This window comes from Dunckerocampus dactyliophorus, chromosome 12 (assembly GCF_027744805.1).
Source record: "Dunckerocampus dactyliophorus isolate RoL2022-P2 chromosome 12, RoL_Ddac_1.1, whole genome shotgun sequence".
Taxonomy (NCBI): domain Eukaryota; kingdom Metazoa; phylum Chordata; class Actinopteri; order Syngnathiformes; family Syngnathidae; genus Dunckerocampus; species Dunckerocampus dactyliophorus.
The window spans coordinates 21,731,853-21,746,247 of record NC_072830.1 but is presented as its reverse complement, the minus strand read 5'-3'; the positions used below and the strand labels follow the sequence as shown (position 1 = coordinate 21,746,247).

The 14,395-nt window shown below is 45.2% G+C and overlaps 1 protein-coding gene and 3 non-coding genes across 4 annotated transcripts in view; 3 read left to right on the top strand and 1 right to left on the bottom strand.

Moving 5' to 3' along the window:
* The window catches only part of LOC129190874 (uncharacterized), a 51,108-nt gene that overhangs the window by 2,064 nt on the left and 34,649 nt on the right, over positions 1-14,395 (bottom strand). The window contains exons 3-10 of the mRNA XM_054793567.1: positions 2,475-2,641; positions 2,292-2,399; positions 2,144-2,203; positions 1,901-2,055; positions 1,388-1,830; positions 980-1,301; positions 677-898; positions 49-592 (exon numbers count right to left, since the gene is read on the bottom strand). Of these exons, the coding sequence (XP_054649542.1) occupies positions 49-592; positions 677-898; positions 980-1,301; positions 1,388-1,830; positions 1,901-2,055; positions 2,144-2,203; positions 2,292-2,355 (1,810 nt within the window). The 5' untranslated portion in view covers positions 2,356-2,399; positions 2,475-2,641. The remainder of the gene's footprint in view (positions 1-48; positions 593-676; positions 899-979; positions 1,302-1,387; positions 1,831-1,900; positions 2,056-2,143; positions 2,204-2,291; positions 2,400-2,474; positions 2,642-14,395) is intronic.
* LOC129191757 (U6 spliceosomal RNA) lies at positions 5,516-5,621 on the top strand. Its single transcript, XR_008573285.1, has one exon. It is a non-coding gene; the product is annotated as a U6 spliceosomal RNA (small nuclear RNA).
* Positions 8,804-8,909, top strand: LOC129191756 (U6 spliceosomal RNA). Its single transcript, XR_008573284.1, has one exon. It is a non-coding gene; the product is annotated as a U6 spliceosomal RNA (small nuclear RNA).
* LOC129191755 (U6 spliceosomal RNA) lies at positions 12,092-12,197 on the top strand. The gene has a single exon (XR_008573283.1). It is a non-coding gene; the product is annotated as a U6 spliceosomal RNA (small nuclear RNA).

Below are 14,395 nucleotides of genomic sequence, written 5' to 3'. Positions count from 1 at the left end.
GCAAATGTAACCCCCCACACACCACACACACACATTTTTAAGCCTCACCTGGAATGAATTGACACAAATGGAGGTGAAAAGACTCAAGAGATGAGGATCCTCGCGCACAACGCAACAGAGGCAGAGTAACCCCGCCTCTGGTCACCTTGCCAGTCCTGGTATAGAGAGCCACGCCTGGTGGGTCCTGGATGCAGTGCAGGTGGCGTCGCTGCGTCCCCCAAATTTTTGTCATGCTTTCCTTATTGAAGAGGCTGACACCCATTGTGTCCTTGGCCTCCCAAAAGTGGTCCAGAACCTCTTGGATCAGCCGCTCCGTCTCCTCTGCCCCTCTGGTGCGGCGACGGCAGTGACGGGTCAGCTCCCTGGTCGACAGCTTAACAAAGCTGCTGTGCCCCGCCTCCGCCTGCTTGGCCTCCCTGAGGCGCGTCACGTCGCCCTCGTCCCACTCGAAAATGGCAAAGGAGAGCCTCGCCATAAATTTACCGTACAGGACATGCGCTTTGGTGGTGACGCCTCTGGCGAAGCGGCACATGAGGTGCCACACGTCTAGCCGCAACACCAGCTGCTTCCACTCGCCAAACATTACTGCCACCTAATGATACGAGTACACGTTCCTTTGTGGGCACGTGACAATAGCTATGATGATGAGGCGAAGGCCGAACCAAAAAAATCTCACCTTAGATGGTCCGGTGGCGCAGCAGTCGCGGTCTACATACAGCACTTGTGGAGGGTCCTGTCTTGCCTCTCTGTAGCGCCGTATGAGTCCGTCAGCCATGGCCACCAGTCCATCCCCCTCAGTGGCAGTGAGCACCGACATGAGTACCTGGCCGTCCTCGTTGCCCACGTTGGTGACCCATGCTGCTGTTCCAGCAGCTTCACCGGCCAGCTTCTTGGTCATCTGGAAAAACCAAACCACAGTGTGACCAGGCTGCAAGAGTTTAAAAAATGACCCATTTAACCTATTTTAGTAGTAACTTGCCTTCTTTGAGTGCATCTTTAATATCTGGCCAAATGTTGACGTGATCCTGGCCTTTGTGTACTCCAGGCGAGGGAGCACCTCCCTGATGTACACCGACAGGATCCAGGACACCCTGGGTAGCTGTTGCATGGGCGGGAGGTACACCCTGGGCAGCGGGAAGGTTCCAGCGCAGCTAAATTGTTTCATCACGGACAAGTACTCGATGGACTGAGTCATCCATAACCGGGTGTGTTCCTCCAGCAATGTGGAATGCAGCCGAGTGGCGCTGTTGCCCAGGGTGCGTGCCCTCATTTGTGCAACCACTTTTTTGTCACAGGACAACCTGAGAGAGAGAGGCAGAGAAACACACCATCACACGCATTCTAGGCAACTGTGTGTGAAGTACAATCAGCTCGTTCCGTGTTTTACTTGTAAGTGAGAACGGCAGGGAATTTTTCTTGGTGCGCTATGTCCATCTGGTTGATGATAACTGGCGCCCACGAGGCGAACTTCTTCTTGCAAGTGTGGCACTCGAGGTATTCGGTGGCCATGAGATACCAGCTGCTGACATCAAGCACCTTCCTTACTGTCTTATACAGCCCCCCCCCAGTAAGCTGTCGCTTACATGTGGGGCACAAGAGTTTGTAGCCCCACATTTTGTATGGGCACCACAAAAACAAACGCATATAAAAAAATGCGCTGGGCGATGCAGGGGGCTGCGTGAAGTAAAGTGGTCTCGTGGGTGGGTTCCACCAGAGCTGCAGTTTAGATGTGAGCACCGCCTTCCCTTTAGGACCTCGGACAAACAGCGCACGACCCACCCAGTCGTGGTGATCCTCGGGCAGGGTCTGCCTCCAGGATTTTGGAAGCAGCTGTGACAGGGAAGAGAGTAAACACGCCGGCTGGCTGAAACAACTGCACACATCAGCAATGTGCACATACCTTAGCTCCAGAGGTCGGGTGGGACGTGGCTCTGTGTCCGGCTGCAGGGTGCGGTCTGGCCTCTGTCTCAGGAGGTGGTGGTGGTGGTGATGGTGATGATGATGATGAGGATGATGATGGTTGTGGTGGTGTTACCATCGTCTGTGAGGTAGAAGCTGCCGACACATTTAAGTCAGTTAAATTTACTTACAGTACTTTGACTTGCGTTTGTTTTTGCAGCACTAATCAATGAAGCACACTCACATTGAGACACCACCTCCTCAAGAGCTTCAAGGAGCATGTCATCTGATGGTTTCTCTTGGCCTGTGAAAAAGTCAAAAAAGCCCTTAGCTCGCACGGTGTGTCAACAGCCTACTGAATGTGCCGTCTTTAGGTCAGCATTAGCATTTACTTAAGCTGCGCTGCTCCTTGGCCTCGTTATCGCGGCCGATGGCGTACTGCTGGAGGCTATGCATGAGGGACCCCTTATTTACTCTGTCTCCTCACCCACTGCAAGTACCTGAACACATGACAGCAATTAAAATAAAAGTCAGACATACGGATAAATCAAATACATTTCTCGATTGCAACTTACGTTTGGTGTTCCCTACTGGGGTTTTCACAAAGACTGCGGTAGGTCTCCTTGGCATAAACCCCGAAGCCCACCACCGTATTATCCAACGCCCGGACGTCTGAGAGCCGCGACGCTTCCAATGAAGACTTCAGAGTCAGCTCGGTGGTTGCAGTCTCCTTATGCCGCGCCTGTTATTTGTGTGTGAGAGAAAGATGGCACATTGAGGCTATGTTCTAGATTATCGACTGCTTAATAACAACACTGTGCCAGACAAACACCCTCTTCCAAGGGATCCAGGACCTCACTGACTCTCTGGGGAGTTAGGTCTCAATTCTCGACCAAGGCAAAGCATACCACCAGATATTGATTTGATATCAGCTGTCATTGGCCTTGCTGTGATGAGGCAGGGCAATTTTGAACCAATGCTCGCGGTCTGATGTTAAATGTATTTGCAAATATTACACATCAACCCCGGTCAGTCTAGCACAAAGTGCCATTTTAACATTTCTTTGTGAGCACTACGAGCTTTGGTTTCATATGAACAATCAAACTATAAGCAGCTGCATATACCAGTGATTGCAGCCTTTTAACATTTAAGTGACATGTTTACTGCCACCATGACTGTAGAAGTGTTGGCAGAGAGCAGCCTACTTACACCGACATCTGTCCTTGACCCATTGCGCTACTTCGGATTTCAAGTGTTTATTTGTTTATTTTTACATAATTTGGGCTTCCAGCTCATAAAACCCACGAAAACAGGAATTCAAAAAATTAGTATACTGTGAAGAAATCACCCTTTACTTCTCAGTTATTGCAGGAAAAAAAAGAAAGAAATTAGGATCACATCAAATCAATCAAAATATGGTACTTTCAAAACGATATGTCAATCTTCAATACTTGGTTGGGAATCCCTTTGCCTTAATCACTGCCTCGATGCGACGTGGCATTGAAGCAATCAGCCCGTGGCATTGCCTGGGAGTTATGGAAGCCCAGATTTCCTTGATGCTTGCTGTCAGCTCTTCTTTGTTGTTGGGTCTGGTGCCCCTCATTTTCCTCTTGAGAATACCCCATAGATTCTCAATGGGGTTTAGGTCCGGTGAGTTGGCTGGCCAGTCAAGCACTGTGATGGCATGGGCATCAAACCAGGTTTTGGTGCTTCTGGCAGTATGGGCAGGGGCCAGGTCCTGCTGGAAGATGAAATCTGCATCTCCATACAGATCCTCAGCAGAAGGAATCATGAAGTCCTCTAAAACATTCTGGTAGACTGTTGCAGTGACCTTGGATTTAATAAAGCAGAGTTTACCAACACCTGCACCGGACATTGCACACCAAATCATGACGGACTGTGGATATTTCACACTGGACCTCAGGCAGCTTGGGTTCTGTTCCTCACCAGTCTTTCTCAAAACCCTTGGACCTTGATTCCCAAATGAAAGGCACACTTTACTTTCATCGGAAAAGAGGACCTTGGACCACTGGCCAACAGTCCAGTCCTTCTTCTCCTTGGCCCAGTGGAGACGCTTCCTACGTTGGCTCAGGTTCAGAAGTGGCTTGACCCGAGGAATCCGACAGTTGTAGCCCATCTCCCGGATGCGTCTGAATGTGGTGTTTTTGGAAGCTGTGATTCCCGCCTCATTCCACTCTTTCTGGATCTCTGCCAGATTCTTGACTCTTCCCTGTTTGATAATCCGCTGAAGCCCACGGTCATCTCTTTTGCTGGTGCATCTTCTCCTGCCACATTTTGCCCTTCATCTAGACTTTCCATTGATATGCTTGGACACAGCATTCTGTGAACAACCAGCCTCCTTAGCTATGAACTTTTGTGTCTTACCCATCCTATGGAGGGTATCAATGATGGTCTTCTGGCCAGTTGTCATGTCTGCAGTCTTCCCCATATTGAACCGAACTGAGACAATTGAACCAAACTGAAGCTATTTAATGACACCTGGGGAAGCCTGTGCAGGTGATTTGAGTTTAGTAGATGATTAGTGTGTAACACTCAGTTTAAAACATTCACGCTCTGCAAACTTTGGGCTGATTTCTTCACAGTATTCTAATTTTTTGAATTCCTGTTTTCGTGGGTTTAATGAGCTGGAAGCCCAAATTATGTAAAAATAAACAAATAAATACTTGAAATCGTTTAAATTGTGGGCCCTGAATCTATAATCTATGAAAGTTTAACTTTTCGAATGGAATTATGGAAATTAAACAACTTTCCATGACATTCAGATTTTTTGGAAAGGGTCCGTAATTTTAAGTTGGTGAAACTGCACTTTTCTGGTGCAAGAGGTAGGCCACACCCACCACACATTCATCGGGGGTCCCGGCATGACCCCAAGATGGCAAAAACGCCACTTAACCAACTGGTTAATTTTCAGACGTTTTCTCAGGCTGCCTGTTTTCAGGTCTGCCGCTGTTGCAAAATTGCATATTTACAAGTTTCTTAAACAGCACTTTTCTAGTCCGGGAGGTGGGCCAAACCCAATATTCATCTGGGGTCCCAGCTGGATCCAAAGATGACCAAAAAAGGCACTTTTGCAGGGGATCAATTTTTGGCCATTTTTCAGGTCCAAATCTGACGCAAAATTTCGTATTTTCAAGCTGCTGAAACAGCACTTTTCTGGTCTGGGAGGTCGGCCAAACCCACCACAGATTTATCAGGAAAAAACACCACTTTTCCAACGCATGAGAGTTTCAAGTGACTGTGAAAGCAGCTACTTTCCAGTTAAACAACTCCGAGCCAGTCTGATTGGGGGAGGCACATGCAAATGTCATTGATATTGATGAGGCGGGGCAATTTTGAACCAATGCTCGCGGTCTGATGTCAAATGTATTTGCATATACTACACATCAACCCCGGTCAGTCTAGCACAAAGTGCCATTTTAACATTTCTTTGTGAGCACTACGAGCTTCGGTTTCATGAACAATCAAACTATAGGCAGCTGCATATACCAGTGATTGCAGCCTTTTAACATTTAAGTGACATGTTTACTGCCACCATGACTGTAGAAGTGTTGGCAGAGAGCAGCCTACTTACACCGACATCTGTCCTTGACCTGTTGCGCTACTTCGGTAACGCATATACTAAAATTGGAACGATACAGAGAAGATTAGCATGGCCCCTGCGCAAGGATGACACGCAAATTCGTGAAGCGTTCCTCATTTTTTCCATTTATAACACAAACTGTTATCACAGCATTGGTTTTTTTTGAGTAACCCCTGTTATTGTGATGCTGAAACTTCACTTTTCTGGTCCGGGAGGTGTGCCAAACCCAGCACACATTCATCTGGGGACGCGGCCGTACCCAAAGATGGCAGAAAACGCCACTGTTCCCATCGGTCAAATTTAAGCAATTTTATGAGATTGTGAAATCACCTACTTTTAAGTTGCTGGAACAACACTTTTCTGGTCTGGGAGGTCGGCCAAATCTACCACAGATTCATCAGGAAAAAACACCACTTTTCCAATGCATGAGAGTTTCAAGTGACTGTGAAAGCAGCTACTTTCCTGTTAAACAACTCCAATCCAGTCTGATCGGGGGAGGCAAACCAAATGTTTGTGGTCCGTGAGGTGGCCCAAACCCATCACACATGAATCTGGCGTCCAAACAGGACCCAAAGATGACAAAAACGTCACTTTTCCAACAAATACATTTTCGATTATTGTCCCAAAAATTTTCAAGTTGTTGTTTGTCGTTTTTTCAAGTTGCTGCAACAGCACTTTTCTGGTGTGGGAGGTGAGCCAAGCACATTACAAATCAATCTAGGGTCCTGACTGGACTCAAGGATGACAAAAAAAAGCTACTTTTCCATAGGGTCAACTTTTCAGACATTTTTCAGGTCTGCAGCTATTGCAAAACTACATACAGACCCTTTCCAAAAAATTTGAATGCCATAGAAAAGTTGTTTAATTTCCATAATTCCATTCAAAAAGTTAAACTTTCATAGATTCTAGATTCAGGGCCCACAATTTAAACGATTTCAAGTGTTTATTTGTTTATTTTTACATAATTTGGGCTTCCAGCTCATAAAACCCACGAAAACAGGAATTCAAAAAATTAGTATACTGTGAAGAAATCACCCTTTACTTCTCAGTTATTGCAGGAAAAAAAAGAAAGAAATTAGGATCACATCAAATCAATCAAAATATGGTACTTTCAAAACGATATGTCAATCTTCAATACTTGGTTGGGAATCCCTTTGCCTTAATCACTGCCTCGATGCGACGTGGCATTGAAGCAATCAGCCCGTGGCATTGCCTGGGAGTTATGGAAGCCCAGATTTCCTTGATGCTTGCTGTCAGCTCTTCTTTGTTGTTGGGTCTGGTGCCCCTCATTTTCCTCTTGAGAATACCCCATAGATTCTCAATGGGGTTTAGGTCCGGTGAGTTGGCTGGCCAGTCAAGCACTGTGATGGCATGGGCATCAAACCAGGTTTTGGTGCTTCTGGCAGTATGGGCAGGGGCCAGGTCCTGCTGGAAGATGAAATCTGCATCTCCATACAGATCCTCAGCAGAAGGAATCATGAAGTCCTCTAAAACATTCTGGTAGACTGTTGCAGTGACCTTGGATTTAATAAAGCAGAGTTTACCAACACCTGCACCGGACATTGCACACCAAATCATGACGGACTGTGGATATTTCACACTGGACCTCAGGCAGCTTGGGTTCTGTTCCTCACCAGTCTTTCTCAAAACCCTTGGACCTTGATTCCCAAATGAAAGGCACACTTTACTTTCATCGGAAAAGAGGACCTTGGACCACTGGCCAACAGTCCAGTCCTTCTTCTCCTTGGCCCAGTGGAGACGCTTCCTACGTTGGCTCAGGTTCAGAAGTGGCTTGACCCGAGGAATCCGACAGTTGTAGCCCATCTCCCGGATGCGTCTGAATGTGGTGTTTTTGGAAGCTGTGATTCCCGCCTCATTCCACTCTTTCTGGATCTCTGCCAGATTCTTGACTCTTCCCTGTTTGATAATCCGCTGAAGCCCACGGTCATCTCTTTTGCTGGTGCATCTTCTCCTGCCACATTTTGCCCTTCATCTAGACTTTCCATTGATATGCTTGGACACAGCATTCTGTGAACAACCAGCCTCCTTAGCTATGAACTTTTGTGTCTTACCCATCCTATGGAGGGTATCAATGATGGTCTTCTGGCCAGTTGTCATGTCTGCAGTCTTCCCCATATTGAACCGAACTGAGACAATTGAACCAAACTGAAGCTATTTAATGACACCTGGGGAAGCCTGTGCAGGTGATTTGAGTTTAGTAGATGATTAGTGTGTAACACTCAGTTTAAAACATTCACGCTCTGCAAACTTTGGGCTGATTTCTTCACAGTATTCTAATTTTTTGAATTCCTGTTTTCGTGGGTTTAATGAGCTGGAAGCCCAAATTATGTAAAAATAAACAAATAAATACTTGAAATCGTTTAAATTGTGGGCCCTGAATCTATAATCTATGAAAGTTTAACTTTTCGAATGGAATTATGGAAATTAAACAACTTTCCATGACATTCAGATTTTTTGGAAAGGGTCCGTAATTTTAAGTTGGTGAAACTGCACTTTTCTGGTGCAAGAGGTAGGCCACACCCACCACACATTCATCGGGGGTCCCGGCATGACCCCAAGATGGCAAAAACGCCACTTAACCAACTGGTTAATTTTCAGACGTTTTCTCAGGCTGCCTGTTTTCAGGTCTGCCGCTGTTGCAAAATTGCATATTTACAAGTTTCTTAAACAGCACTTTTCTAGTCCGGGAGGTGGGCCAAACCCAATATTCATCTGGGGTCCCAGCTGGATCCAAAGATGACCAAAAAAGGCACTTTTGCAGGGGATCAATTTTTGGCCATTTTTCAGGTCCAAATCTGACGCAAAATTTCGTATTTTCAAGCTGCTGAAACAGCACTTTTCTGGTCTGGGAGGTCGGCCAAACCCACCACAGATTTATCAGGAAAAAACACCACTTTTCCAACGCATGAGAGTTTCAAGTGACTGTGAAAGCAGCTACTTTCCAGTTAAACAACTCCGAGCCAGTCTGATTGGGGGAGGCACATGCAAATGTCATTGATATTGATGAGGCGGGGCAATTTTGAACCAATGCTCGCGGTCTGATGTCAAATGTATTTGCATATACTACACATCAACCCCGGTCAGTCTAGCACAAAGTGCCATTTTAACATTTCTTTGTGAGCACTACGAGCTTCGGTTTCATGAACAATCAAACTATAGGCAGCTGCATATACCAGTGATTGCAGCCTTTTAACATTTAAGTGACATGTTTACTGCCACCATGACTGTAGAAGTGTTGGCAGAGAGCAGCCTACTTACACCGACATCTGTCCTTGACCTGTTGCGCTACTTCGGTAACGCATATACTAAAATTGGAACGATACAGAGAAGATTAGCATGGCCCCTGCGCAAGGATGACACGCAAATTCGTGAAGCGTTCCTCATTTTTTCCATTTATAACACAAACTGTTATCACAGCATTGGTTTTTTTTGAGTAACCCCTGTTATTGTGATGCTGAAACTTCACTTTTCTGGTCCGGGAGGTGTGCCAAACCCAGCACACATTCATCTGGGGACGCGGCCGTACCCAAAGATGGCAGAAAACGCCACTGTTCCCATCGGTCAAATTTAAGCAATTTTATGAGATTGTGAAATCACCTACTTTTAAGTTGCTGGAACAACACTTTTCTGGTCTGGGAGGTCGGCCAAATCTACCACAGATTCATCAGGAAAAAACACCACTTTTCCAATGCATGAGAGTTTCAAGTGACTGTGAAAGCAGCTACTTTCCTGTTAAACAACTCCAATCCAGTCTGATCGGGGGAGGCAAACCAAATGTTTGTGGTCCGTGAGGTGGCCCAAACCCATCACACATGAATCTGGCGTCCAAACAGGACCCAAAGATGACAAAAACGTCACTTTTCCAACAAATACATTTTCGATTATTGTCCCAAAAATTTTCAAGTTGTTGTTTGTCGTTTTTTCAAGTTGCTGCAACAGCACTTTTCTGGTGTGGGAGGTGAGCCAAGCACATTACAAATCAATCTAGGGTCCTGACTGGACTCAAGGATGACAAAAAAAAGCTACTTTTCCATAGGGTCAACTTTTCAGACATTTTTCAGGTCTGCAGCTATTGCAAAACTACATACAGACCCTTTCCAAAAAATTAGAATGCCATAGAAAAGTTGTTTAATTTCCATAATTCCATTCAAAAAGTTAAACTTTCATAGATTCTAGATTCAGGGCCCACAATTTAAACGATTTCAAGTGTTTATTTGTTTATTTTTACATAATTTGGGCTTCCAGCTCATAAAACCCACGAAAACAGGAATTCAAAAAATTAGTATACTGTGAAGAAATCACCCTTTACTTCTCAGTTATTGCAGGAAAAAAAAGAAAGAAATTAGGATCACATCAAATCAATCAAAATATGGTACTTTCAAAACGATATGTCAATCTTCAATACTTGGTTGGGAATCCCTTTGCCTTAATCACTGCCTCGATGCGACGTGGCATTGAAGCAATCAGCCCGTGGCATTGCCTGGGAGTTATGGAAGCCCAGATTTCCTTGATGCTTGCTGTCAGCTCTTCTTTGTTGTTGGGTCTGGTGCCCCTCATTTTCCTCTTGAGAATACCCCATAGATTCTCAATGGGGTTTAGGTCCGGTGAGTTGGCTGGCCAGTCAAGCACTGTGATGGCATGGGCATCAAACCAGGTTTTGGTGCTTCTGGCAGTATGGGCAGGGGCCAGGTCCTGCTGGAAGATGAAATCTGCATCTCCATACAGATCCTCAGCAGAAGGAATCATGAAGTCCTCTAAAACATTCTGGTAGACTGTTGCAGTGACCTTGGATTTAATAAAGCAGAGTTTACCAACACCTGCACCGGACATTGCACACCAAATCATGACGGACTGTGGATATTTCACACTGGACCTCAGGCAGCTTGGGTTCTGTTCCTCACCAGTCTTTCTCAAAACCCTTGGACCTTGATTCCCAAATGAAAGGCACACTTTACTTTCATCGGAAAAGAGGACCTTGGACCACTGGCCAACAGTCCAGTCCTTCTTCTCCTTGGCCCAGTGGAGACGCTTCCTACGTTGGCTCAGGTTCAGAAGTGGCTTGACCCGAGGAATCCGACAGTTGTAGCCCATCTCCCGGATGCGTCTGAATGTGGTGTTTTTGGAAGCTGTGATTCCCGCCTCATTCCACTCTTTCTGGATCTCTGCCAGATTCTTGACTCTTCCCTGTTTGATAATCCGCTGAAGCCCACGGTCATCTCTTTTGCTGGTGCATCTTCTCCTGCCACATTTTGCCCTTCATCTAGACTTTCCATTGATATGCTTGGACACAGCATTCTGTGAACAACCAGCCTCCTTAGCTATGAACTTTTGTGTCTTACCCATCCTATGGAGGGTATCAATGATGGTCTTCTGGCCAGTTGTCATGTCTGCAGTCTTCCCCATATTGAACCGAACTGAGACAATTGAACCAAACTGAAGCTATTTAATGACACCTGGGGAAGCCTGTGCAGGTGATTTGAGTTTAGTAGATGATTAGTGTGTAACACTCAGTTTAAAACATTCACGCTCTGCAAACTTTGGGCTGATTTCTTCACAGTATTCTAATTTTTTGAATTCCTGTTTTCGTGGGTTTAATGAGCTGGAAGCCCAAATTATGTAAAAATAAACAAATAAATACTTGAAATCGTTTAAATTGTGGGCCCTGAATCTATAATCTATGAAAGTTTAACTTTTCGAATGGAATTATGGAAATTAAACAACTTTCCATGACATTCAGATTTTTTGGAAAGGGTCCGTAATTTTAAGTTGGTGAAACTGCACTTTTCTGGTGCAAGAGGTAGGCCACACCCACCACACATTCATCGGGGGTCCCGGCATGACCCCAAGATGGCAAAAACGCCACTTAACCAACTGGTTAATTTTCAGACGTTTTCTCAGGCTGCCTGTTTTCAGGTCTGCCGCTGTTGCAAAATTGCATATTTACAAGTTTCTTAAACAGCACTTTTCTAGTCCGGGAGGTGGGCCAAACCCAATATTCATCTGGGGTCCCAGCTGGATCCAAAGATGACCAAAAAAGGCACTTTTGCAGGGGATCAATTTTTGGCCATTTTTCAGGTCCAAATCTGACGCAAAATTTCGTATTTTCAAGCTGCTGAAACAGCACTTTTCTGGTCTGGGAGGTCGGCCAAACCCACCACAGATTTATCAGGAAAAAACACCACTTTTCCAACGCATGAGAGTTTCAAGTGACTGTGAAAGCAGCTACTTTCCAGTTAAACAACTCCGAGCCAGTCTGATTGGGGGAGGCACATGCAAATGTCATTGATATTGATGAGGCGGGGCAATTTTGAACCAATGCTCGCGGTCTGATGTCAAATGTATTTGCATATACTACACATCAACCCCGGTCAGTCTAGCACAAAGTGCCATTTTAACATTTCTTTGTGAGCACTACGAGCTTCGGTTTCATGAACAATCAAACTATAGGCAGCTGCATATACCAGTGATTGCAGCCTTTTAACATTTAAGTGACATGTTTACTGCCACCATGACTGTAGAAGTGTTGGCAGAGAGCAGCCTACTTACACCGACATCTGTCCTTGACCTGTTGCGCTACTTCGGTAACGCATATACTAAAATTGGAACGATACAGAGAAGATTAGCATGGCCCCTGCGCAAGGATGACACGCAAATTCGTGAAGCGTTCCTCATTTTTTCCATTTATAACACAAACTGTTATCACAGCATTGGTTTTTTTTGAGTAACCCCTGTTATTGTGATGCTGAAACTTCACTTTTCTGGTCCGGGAGGTGTGCCAAACCCAGCACACATTCATCTGGGGACGCGGCCGTACCCAAAGATGGCAGAAAACGCCACTGTTCCCATCGGTCAAATTTAAGCAATTTTATGAGATTGTGAAATCACCTACTTTTAAGTTGCTGGAACAACACTTTTCTGGTCTGGGAGGTCGGCCAAATCTACCACAGATTCATCAGGAAAAAACACCACTTTTCCAATGCATGAGAGTTTCAAGTGACTGTGAAAGCAGCTACTTTCCTGTTAAACAACTCCAATCCAGTCTGATCGGGGGAGGCAAACCAAATGTTTGTGGTCCGTGAGGTGGCCCAAACCCACCACACATGAATCTGGCGTCCAAACAGGACCCAAAGATGACAAAAACGTCACTTTTCCAACAAATACATTTTCGATTATTGTCCCAAAATTTTTCAAGTTGTTGTTTGTCGTTTTTTCAAGTTGCTGCAACAGCACTTTTCTGGTGTGGGAGGTGAGCCAAGCACATTACAAATCAATCTAGGGTCCTGACTGGACTCAAGGATGACAAAAAAAAGCTACTTTTCCATAGGGTCAACTTTTCAGACATTTTTCAGGTCTGCAGCTATTGCAAAACTACATACAGACCCTTTCCAAAAAATTAGAATGCCATAGAAAAGTTGTTTAATTTCCATAATTCCATTCAAAAAGTTAAACTTTCATAGATTCTAGATTCAGGGCCCACAATTTAAACGATTTCAAGTGTTTATTTGTTTATTTTTACATAATTTGGGCTTCCAGCTCATAAAACCCACGAAAACAGGAATTCAAAAAATTAGTATACTGTGAAGAAATCACCCTTTACTTCTCAGTTATTGCAGGAAAAAAAAGAAAGAAATTAGGATCACATCAAATCAATCAAAATATGGTACTTTCAAAACGATATGTCAATCTTCAATACTTGGTTGGGAATCCCTTTGCCTTAATCACTGCCTCGATGCGACGTGGCATTGAAGCAATCAGCCCGTGGCATTGCCTGGGAGTTATGGAAGCCCAGATTTCCTTGATGCTTGCTGTCAGCTCTTCTTTGTTGTTGGGTCTGGTGCCCCTCATTTTCCTCTTGAGAATACCCCATAGATTCTCAATGGGGTTTAGGTCCGGTGAGTTGGCTGGCCAGTCAAGCACTGTGATGGCATGGGCATCAAACCAGGTTTTGGTGCTTCTGGCAGTATGGGCAGGGGCCAGGTCCTGCTGGAAGATGAAATCTGCATCTCCATACAGATCCTCAGCAGAAGGAATCATGAAGTCCTCTAAAACATTCTGGTAGACTGTTGCAGTGACCTTGGATTTAATAAAGCAGAGTTTACCAACACCTGCACCGGACATTGCACACCAAATCATGACGGACTGTGGATATTTCACACTGGATCTCAGGCAGCTTGGGTTCTGTTCCTCACCAGTCTTTCTCAAAACCCTTGGACCTTGATTCCCAAATGAAAGGCACACTTTACTTTCATCGGAAAAGAGGACCTTGGACCACTGGCCAACAGTCCAGTCCTTCTTCTCCTTGGCCCAGTGGAGACGCTTCCTACGTTGGCTCAGGTTCAGAAGTGGCTTGACCCGAGGAATCCGACAGTTGTAGCCCATCTCCCGGATGCGTCTGAATGTGGTGTTTTTGGAAGCTGTGATTCCCGCCTCATTCCACTCTTTCTGGATCTCTGCCAGATTCTTGACTCTTCCCTGTTTGATAATCCGCTGAAGCCCACGGTCATCTCTTTTGCTGGTGCATCTTCTCCTGCCACATTTTGCCCTTCATCTAGACTTTCCATTGATATGCTTGGACACAGCATTCTGTGAACAACCAGCCTCCTTAGCTATGAACTTTTGTGTCTTACCCATCCTATGGAGGGTATCAATGATGGTCTTCTGGCCAGTTGTCATGTCTGCAGTCTTCCCCATATTGAACCGAACTGAGACAATTGAACCAAACTGAAGCTATTTAATGACACCTGGGGAAGCCTGTGCAGGTGATTTGAGTTTAGTAGATGATTAGTGTGTAACACTCAGTTTAAAACATTCACGCTCTACAAACTTTGGGCTGATTTCTTCACAGTATTCTAATTTTTTGAATTCCTGTTTTCG